This window comes from Stylophora pistillata, chromosome 3 (assembly GCF_964205215.1).
Source record: "Stylophora pistillata chromosome 3, jaStyPist1.2, whole genome shotgun sequence".
Classification (NCBI taxonomy): domain Eukaryota; kingdom Metazoa; phylum Cnidaria; class Anthozoa; order Scleractinia; family Pocilloporidae; genus Stylophora; species Stylophora pistillata.
Window position 1 is genome coordinate 48,240,907 of NC_142521.1, and position 10,058 is coordinate 48,250,964.

The window sequence follows — 10,058 nt, forward strand, 5'->3', positions numbered from 1 at the left end:
ATTTTCGACCTGTTATGACCCGATCCATCGAATCCAGATGGTGAAAGTGAAAAATTCCTTTTTCTCGAAAATAAAAATATATTTAAGAGAAAAAACTTCACAACCCTTCTTGCCTTACTAGGGCTACTTATATGCAAAAATTGAGACAATTTGAAGTTTTGACCCTCGCCAAAAAAATTGAATTTGTGTTTGATTTTTGCACGGATCTCCTTTTAAATGAAATATTGTGTCATGTTGCGTGAAAGCACAAAGAATTATAAATACGAAAAAGCTTGGAAGCAAGAAAGCAAATCACTGCTATCACAGCAGAGTGTGAAAGGTCGCTAACAACATCGATAAGTACTTTGAAGTAAATGATTGATAGAACAACTATTTTTAACCAGGAAAAAACCCACCCAGAAGATCATATTTTTTGCCAACTTTTGGAGATTCTGTTTATCAATAAATCTTATCAATAAATGTTTATCAATAAACTTAAACCGAAGTTGAACGTGCAAGCAGATTCCATACGTGGAAAACCTTTTGTTTATTTCTTAGTTATTTATCTGTTTATTGTTTTTAAACGTTTTAATCAGTGCCTTTTGTTATCTTAGCATTCAAGCCTCTTAAGGTGGCTCGATAGGCCAAAAAATCATAAAAACTTCATATTTTTGGAAATAAGTTTCTGGGCACCAACAGTCATTGTAGTTTCAAGAAAAGTAAGTCTTTTGTAATTTTTCCCATGGCTATTGTATGTTTTTCAACTGTTTTTGGATCTGTTTGAGCGGTTGCTATGGAAACCAGCATTGTTAACGCGTCGTTTTCCACCAAAAAAAGCCAATGATTTCAAAGAAATCTTCACAGGAGTGACCAGAATAGATTTCAGGGGCCTGGTAAATAGTTAGGCCCTAAATGAGGACATTGTGTGCTGATACATGACGTACTTGGCATGAGAAAAACGTGTTCGCTTGTTTACGATCTATCTACTGAGAGTTGAAGCGAATTATGCCTCCAAAAAGGAAATTTAGGAACGTTAGAAGAAAAAAAAGGAGGTTTACAGGCAACAAGTATACTAAGAAAAGAAATTCTGAAGAAATGGAAGGAACTGATGATCAGGAATCAGTGAAAGAAAGCGAGGAATCAGACATCACCGATATCGAAGATGAAAAGATTCCGAAAAACATCACACGGAATTCTGATCGTACTAAATCGATGCCTGCTACCCTGAGAAAGTTGGACGATAAGTCTAGCGATTCTGGAGACCCTGAAAACGATGAGGAGGAAAAGATGGCAAGTATAGAGGGTTTTCGTTTGATTGATATCTCTGTACTTGCTTCAGTCTTCGAGTCATTTTGGTGTCCGATGTGTAAATATGGCCACGTCACGTTCGAGGAGGATTGCAGCGCCAAGATGGGTTTTGCTACTCTTTTTGTGCTAAAATGCACATCCCAAAAGTGCAAATACTCGAAGAGGTTTTTTTCCTCTGCTAAAATCGAAGGGAGTCAGGCTTATGAAGTCAACCGAAGAGTTGTCCTTGCTACAAGGAACATTGGAATTGGACACCAGAGTCTTGTAAAATTCGCTGCGGTGATGAACATGCTACCGCCCATGAACGAGAACTCTTATCGAGATCATGTTGCCACAATTCGCAATTCTGCGGAGACTGTAGCCAAGGAGAGCATGCAAAATGCAGCTGAAGAGGCAAAAGAATTTTATGAGCCAGGAGAAGATGGGGTCTTTGACATTGGAGTGTCAGGGGATGGAACTTGGAGAAGAAGGGGGTACTCTTCAGCTTATGGGGTCGTCACTGCAATATCCACAGTTACTGGTAAAGTTCTCGATGTGGAAGTAATGTCCAAAGAGTGCAAGGAATGCATGGTTTGGAGAAGCAAAGAAGGAACTGTTGAGTTTCAGGAGTGGTGGGAAGGACACCAGCATCTTTGCCAGGCAAACTATTTTGGTTCTTCGGGGTCGATGGATGCTTCTGGAATGCTTGCCATATTTGAACGGTCTGTTCAAAACTACTCTGTTCGTTATACAGAATTTCTTGGGGATGGAGACAGTAAATCCCACAAACTTATTGTTGAAGAAGCCGTTTATGGGCCTGTTGAAGTAAGAAAATTGGAATGTGTGGGCCATGTCCAGAAACGTTTGGGGTCGCGACTTCGCTCACTGAAGAAGAGAACTGGTCAGACACGTCTTCAAGATGGAAAGTCAATTGGCGGAAGGGGCAGGCTAACAGACAATGTCATTGATAAACTGCAAGTATATTATGGGAAAGCCATTAGGAACAATACTCATGATATCCAAGCTATGGAGAATGCTGTAATGGCAATTTGGCATCATACACAGTCAACTGATGATAGCCCAGATCACGACCTGTGCCCCCCTGGAGAGAGTTCATGGTGTGGCTTTCAAAGGGATGTTGCACAGGGGACCTCTGATTATAGACATAACCATCCCCTTCCAACGGCTGTGGCTAATGCCATCTATCCCACCTTTGAAGCCTTGAGTGAGCAAAGTCTGCTTGCACGCTGTCTACATGGTGGTACGCAAAACCAAAATGAGGCCATCAATGCCCTTATCTGGCAGCGTGCTACAAAGGAAACCCACTCTGGGCTAGCAGTGGTGGAACTTGCTACCTTCTTGGCAGTCTCACATTTTAACAATGGCACTATTTCTATCATTTTAGTTCTTCGAAACCTGGGAATTGACCCAGGATTTCATTGCATCAAAGCTTGCCGAAAGCAAGATCATAATCGAATTCGCCATTCTCGCCGTAAAAGCTCTGAGCAAGCCAAAAAAAGGAGAAAACAGATCAGAAACTTCAAAAAAGGTTACAGTGACACTTTAGAGGCAATAGAAGGACAACAGTATGGTGCTGGTGCCTTCTAACATTGTTTTCAACTCTTGACTGCTTGCCCAATGATCTTGTGAACTTTATTTGCTATTTTCTAATTTTCCGTATTTCAGAGGTTTTGAAACCTTGTGACAATAATATCTCAAAAAATATTTACGATAAGTAGATCAAATTTTCACAGCATCTCAAGTGTCAATAGCTGTGTGCAATGACCTATTTTTATAGTGTTTGGACTTCTCACTCATGGGTTATGCCTTGTAAATTGAAGTGTAGTCAGGGTTATTTTTTGGTCTTTCTTTGTTGAGAGCTAATTCATGAATGCAACATAGTACTTACCTCAAAGTAGGTCATTGCACAGCTGTGATACAGTACAACAAGCACCTGAAGTTTTAGCTCTATAGCATAAAGCAGAGTAGAGATATCTTTGCCAAAAAACATACCTATTTTTGTCTCTCGGAATTGGGTGTGGCTAGAATAAATGGTGTGGCTCCTCTGAATTTTATGGAATGCTCTCCTAACTTAGTGGAAAGTAATGGGTAAGACCTATTTAAGTTTGTGGCACAAGTATAATGATATGATTTAAAGTTTAAGTGTTGGTAAAATTGTTGCCAAAATGAGCATTTTTAGACTATCGAGCCACCTTAAACTTAACATTCTTCTTGACTCGATGATAGCTTTACGCTAACGTCGAAACGTCGTCGACTAGTATATTTTAAGCGTTGTTTGAAAGTCACCTTGATGGTGTTTATAATATTTTACGGCAATTTTTTTCGTAAAATGCCTTTCTCCTCTTTCGTCTTTTTCATTATTATGTTTCTAAATAGAAAGGATCCCCCAAATCTCGTACGATACAGTTTGCAATCGCCGACAGCTGTTTTGAATAAATATCGATAACACGTCTACTCCGCAGGAACCCTTATAGTTTTACCCACAGTCCAATGCTGGTTTAACTAGTTATTCCATTAGCCCGCCGTACTTATTTCTAAAATACTGTATTTAAAGTTTTTAGTTATCATATTTAAGACTGCAGTAACTTGAAATACCAAATGAATTTCCAGTTCGTACAAATTGTGATTTGTATGTCGCTGAAGTGTGGATGAACAACAATTTACCATTGACCTGAAATGGGGAAAAGAAGCATTTGCCTTAATTTCTGTTATAGCTCTGTACTTGTCCGTATCCAACAGTACACAAATGTACAAACCATGATCTGTATATGCTGCCAAGTTGTACGAGAAACATTCGCTCTCAGCGATGCACTTGAATGGGCAGTTTGAAAAATTCGTCCTCAGTTGGAAAAGAGGCGATTATCGAAAGATGCTTATAAAGAGCAGCTAAAAAGTTTCCATACAGTTTCACTTAACATGTAGATTTTCAGATCATTGGAGACTACTTGGTTGTGAGGACTGACTGTTTTGAGAGAAGATAGAAGTCACGATAAATGTGAACATGAAAACGAAGCTGAGAAACGCCATAGCTGAAAACGATAAATCTCTCGGCAGGATACTCCAAGAAATCTGCGAAAGACGGTTTTTATTGCAGCCTTTAACAGCTGGCTTTGTTAATAAATCTCATGATGAATTTAGAGTACCTCAAATGAACTCCTACTATTACATCATAAAGCTATCTAAGTACCACCTTCTTCTACGTCAATTCCCACTGCACCTGAAGAAGGCTGGTTTGACCAGCCGAAATATAGTGCTCCGTCTTAAAACTTATCTACGTTGTATCGGTCTTGCCTCTATATTTATATTCGTTATTTTGGGCCGATTAGATCACTGTTGATCCAACGTACAATAGTAGGATTATCGTCCAAGGTTGCTTGCTGAACATTCACAGTTATTTTGGATTCCATCCGTAGATCTTCAGTCAGATCCGATTCTACCTACTATTTTTTACATCAACATGGGGCATCGACATTGCCTCGTGGAGAATTTGCATTGGTTTCTTCCTTCCTTTCCTAGTATCCTACAACCGCCTATCTCTTGCAAAATTTCATCAGCTAAAGCCACCAAAGACGTATTACCGCTATTACATCATACCTATCTAAGTACCACCTTATTCTATGTCAATTCCCACTGCACCTGAAGAAGGTAGGTTTGACCAGCCGAAATATAGTGCTCCGTCTTAAACTTATCTACGTTGTATCGGTCTTGCCTCTATATTTATATTCGTTATATTAGGCCGATTAGATCACTGTTGATCCAACGTACAAGAGTAGGATTATCGTCCACGGTTACTTGCTGAACATTTCACATTAACTTAACGGCGGAAACTGCTACATTTCTAGCTGTGAGGCCCGCCATAATAGTGACATTTCCCCTTTAAAGGAGCACTCTTACGAAACCGCCCTATAATTTGAAAACCCGAAAAATTCAGTTATTTCATTATAATCTGAGTTTTAGCGATTAATAAAGCCTTTTCAATAATAATTTTAGTTGAAAGTCAATTCTAGGGCGAAAAATTACGATTTGAAAACCGTTCCGCCATTAATTTTCGTAATCACTTGCCAGACTCAAGAAGACCGGCGCGAGTTTGGAGTGTGACGTAGATTATTCATTTGACGCACCGTGCTCGCGGCTAATTTTCAAAAACAGTATTGTGATCGTATGTATTGCTTTTATAACACTAAGACTAAGATTATTTGACTAAATTTCACGAGGTTTTTGGTGCGCTCGACTCCGGATCGAGTGGTCCGGGTTCGAGCTATGTCGCAGTTACACAACTATGACATAGCTACCGAAACAAATTACTTTTTTCCTGTTTGTCAAAGGACCGCATGAAAAGTGTCAACATTGCGAGAAGGCCGAGTCGTTTCAACATTGTGAGAAAGATGAAAGATTTTTGCTCTGGAAGCTCATTCATGCAGATGCCCATTAGGTCAATTTTTTGTTTGGGCAGATTTGATGGTCTAGTGACATATCTCAACCAAAGCTTAGCGGTGTTATTAAAGTAGAAAGTGATTCAGACGTTTTACTTATTTTTCCTTATGAGATACAATGAAATATATGAAGTTCATATATTTTGAACTGCGGTATTAGATACGAATGATGCACGATCCTCGCAGTAGATAGCGCTATTTATGCAATAGCGAAAATCAGACCTGAAAAAAATCAGGCCTGTACAGGACTCGAACCACTGACCTCTGCGATACTAGTGCAGCGCTCTACCAATTGAGCTAACAAGCCAACTGGGAGCAGGCTGTTAAGTTGATTCGTAATAAACCCGTGAAAGTGATAAATGAGATACAATGAAATACATCTACTGCGAGGATCGTGCATCATACGTATCTAATACCGCAGTTCAAAATATATGAACTTCATATATTTCATTTTATTTCATTTATCCCTTTCACGGGTTTATTACGAATCAACTTAACGGCCTGCTCCCAGTTGGCTTGTTAGCTCAATTGGTAGAGCGCTGCACTAGTATCGCAGAGGTCAGGGGTTCGAGTCCCGTACAGGCCTGATTTTTTTCAGGTCTGATTTTCGCTATTGCATAAATAGCGCTATCTACTGCGAGGATCGTGCATCATACGTATTTTTCCTTATATAAGACACTTGTCCTTGGCAGGCAAAAGAAAAAAGGAAGAGCCTGCTCTGTTATTAAGTGACCCTCACCGCCTCGCAGGATTAATCCTAATTTCTCTTGCATGAAGCGACTTTGAGTATCACTAGATGGGATACTAATCCCTCGCTGGCTTCCTTCCTCCTCATCCCCTCCCCCCTCTTTCCCCCTCCCCCTCTTCCCCCCTTACCCCTCTTCCCCCTCCTCCGAAAGAAAAAAGATCGCCGCTACAATTGGTTGGAAAGAAGCCGCCTGGGAGAGTAAATCAACTTTCCCAAGACCTGAATGAAAGCAATGTGTCCGGCCAAGGTTCGATCCACTTTGGCAAATTTGGAATGTATCGACGAAATCTGTAGATAGGTTATTGTATCTGTATATCCTAAGCTAAATAAAATCAATCAACATCCATCACTGCATGTCATGCTACATGTGAGTGATTCATAAGTGCAAGAGAAGTGCGCGAAAGACCATGGAAGCCGGTAATCCTGAAAAGGACCGTCGTCGGAAGTTTTAAAGAACGATCCAACAACCTGAGCAAAAGTTATCATTGTATTAAAGTTGAGAGGTATTTGCACTCACTTGATCCCTGACAATAAGTTCTGCCCGAACTATGTCAATATAACAACCTCCACCGATGAGAAACTCAACACTTTTTCCGTTGATCTTAAAGTGCATGTGACACGAAATTTTTATCTCTTGTTTCTTGTAGTTGGATATCTATAGAAAACGTTTCAAAGCCTCAAAAGTGCTGGAAAAGTGTAAAAATCATTTTTTTTGCTTTCAAAATACAGGCAATTTACCTTCAAATTTGTCCCGGTCATCGCGCAGCCAAAATCGCACGTGACGTCACATTATGTACCCAGATTCTTCGAAGTCAATGGAACTTTCAGAAGAGTCGGACTCAAAGGAATCATTAGAATCACTGGACATCTTTGCCTTTAAATGTACTACCTATCTATTGCGAAGTATTGCAGTCTTAGCGACAACAGACCTATTCTATTACTATTCTATTATTATAATTCTATTCTATCTATTACGAAGTATTGCACTCTTAGCGACAACAGACCTTCGCGGCAAAGGTACACAATTTGACGTCATGAATAACTTCTACGGCGATAAACTAGGTCCCAGTCTCCGGGACTAATTTGAAGGCAAATTGCGCTTATTTTGAAAGCCAAACAAATGCTTTTACATTTTTCTAGTTCTTTTAAAGCTTCAAAACGTTTCCTATAAATATCCAACCACAAGAAACAAGAGAAAAAAAAATTTCGTGTCATGTGCACTTTAAAGGGCGGGGAAGTGAGAGATCCCTGAGTTGTATCAATAGTTGGACGATTTTCAAAAGTTCCAATCCACCAGTTGCCTTGTTGGTTTGCAGACTCTCTCGATCGCGCTCCCGAGTTATTGCCGTATGTCGGCTGATTATTAAAAGCTGTATCACTCCTCATCCAGCCACTTAGCCCATTTTCAAAGTCAAAATTGCAAGGTTTGGCCAAAAAGAAAAACAAACAAATATAGCGGACATACACAACCATTGGCTAGTCATGGATTATCGAATTATGTTTAAAATTTTGTTTTTTTACTTATACAGTAATTACGTATACAGCGCTAATAAACTAAGAATGTTAACAAGATAAGGCATACTTACGAGTTTCACAGTACGTTCCAATGAAATATGATGTACAATTGCATAGATAAGTATTTCCTTCAAAGTCAAGAATGCATGCTCCGTTATTCTGACAGGGTGAGTTCTCGCATGACGATTGTATCATGAAAATTATACGAACAACTTCTTTTAGTCTAGTTTCTCTCTTCCCAGCGAAAAAGGAGAGCTAAATAATTAACCATTTCTTTAGTTGTCAAAAACAATTTTCAGCTCAATCATAAGCTTTGTACCCAAAGAATACGCACGCGCCCAGTTAATTTATTTAAAAGGATAACATTCAAACATACCACAGGAACAGCAAACATGAAAAAAAAAAAACCAACGACAACGCTAAATACCTAAACTGAACTGAGCGAGGCCTGATTAATTAAGCACTCGCCATGGGGCTAAAATGATGGAAGCTAGAGTTGGCTTGAAGTCTGTCTTTAGCTCTATACATGTCTGTGGCCAGAACTTCAGTTCACACACATAGATACCAGTTGAGTCTGGAGATTTGGCTATATTATATGAGTAGCACTTGGGATTCCCAACACAACTGAATGAACAATCCAGGGCATCTTTAAGAAAGCGCGACGTTGTTATTGTGACTAAGCCGAGACTTTGGTTTTGAATTTTTTTACATTTTCCATACTTTGTTTTGTAGTCCCCGTAAAGAGAACTTTGCATATGTATCTTAGCAGTGTTTGAAAAATACAAGACACTGAAGAAAACAAAAGATATGCTGATAACTATCGCAAAGCTGTTACAGAATGATCAACCTTTCTGCCTTCTAGTCGAAGCTGGTTTAAGTATGTTTTCGATTAATTAAGGGAGTACATGTCATCTTTTCAACCATGCACTCAAAAAGGTAAATTTTAATGAGGAGTCATCCCACTAACACGTCCTTTATCAAACAGGTTTTCCGTTAAAATCCCATAGGCAGTGAGGATCTGCAATTGAGGATCTGCAATTTAGGATCTGCAATCGAGGATCTGCAATTCAGGATCTGCAATTGAGGATCTGCAATTGAGTATCTGCAATTGAGTATCTGCAATTGAGTATCTGCAATTGAGTCTCGGCTAATTAAAAAGCTAAAAATTGAAAATCATTGAAAACTTACTCTTCCAGCTAGAAATTTTCAAAACCCGTTGTAAATTAAGTCAGTCAATATTTATGTTTTCTTGTTGCAATTGAATAAAATAAGATATAACAGTTTTTTGTATTTTGGACAATGAAGATAATGTAAGTCAATATTTATATTTTTCTTTTTGTAGTTGATTACAAAAAGATTAAACAGTCTGTTCTATTTTGAGAGGCATGTTAAACAAAACATTTGAATGACTGTTCTTCGCTTGTGTTACAGTCAAACTATTGAAGCGTACCCCTCATGATTACATCAGTGATTTGATTATTTGAATGTTCAACCCGCTAATCGTTTCAGGAGCGCAATAACGAATTGAATATTTGAACTGGAACCCGCTAATCGTTTCAAGAATGCAATGATGGATTGATTATTTGAATATTGAACCCGATAGCCGTATTCGTTTTGAAAAGGCGCAGTTCATTGTTCAAATCAGAAGTCCATTTCTGATTGATTATGCGAACACGTGATGGTGTATCATAACCATTTCAACATGGCGTCAGACGTGGCGGGAAAGGTGAGTTCGAGCGTTGTGCAGAACTTCTTGTAAATATTGTAAATGGAATGTTATCGAGAGCTTTTTTTGCCTATTTACATCTCGACGAGCTTGTAGAAATTCCTGTGTGTATTCGTGGTCGAAAAAAATAGTTTACGGGCGAAGCCATTGCAAGACTTTTTTGATTTCGTTAATATTTGCGATCGATTGTTTTCGCAGTGTTTTTACAGTGCAGTTTGTTCATTTTCAGGATTCCTCGTCAAATAGAACAATCTTATTGGACTTCAGAAATGGACTTCTAATTTGAACAATGATCCCCGCCTTTTCAAAACGGATACGGCTATCGGGTTCAATATTCAAATAATCAATC

General features: G+C 38.9%; 1 protein-coding gene across 1 annotated transcript; it reads left to right on the top strand.

Annotated features, from left to right (window-relative positions):
• The first annotated feature begins 599 nt into the window (after positions 1-599).
• Positions 600-3,336, top strand: LOC148736537 (uncharacterized). The gene has a single exon (XM_088754709.1). It carries the CDS (start codon positions 985-987, stop codon positions 2,872-2,874), a length of 1,890 nt encoding a protein of 629 aa, XP_088610835.1. The 5' UTR covers positions 600-984; the 3' UTR covers positions 2,875-3,336.
• Positions 3,337-10,058: the final 6,722 nt, after the last annotated feature.

What these genes read in the sequence shown, in the direction of transcription:
- LOC148736537 (XM_088754709.1), top strand. Translation starts at nt 985, where the DNA reads ATGCCTCCAAAAAGGAAATTTAGGAACGTTAGAAGAAAAAAAAGGAGG.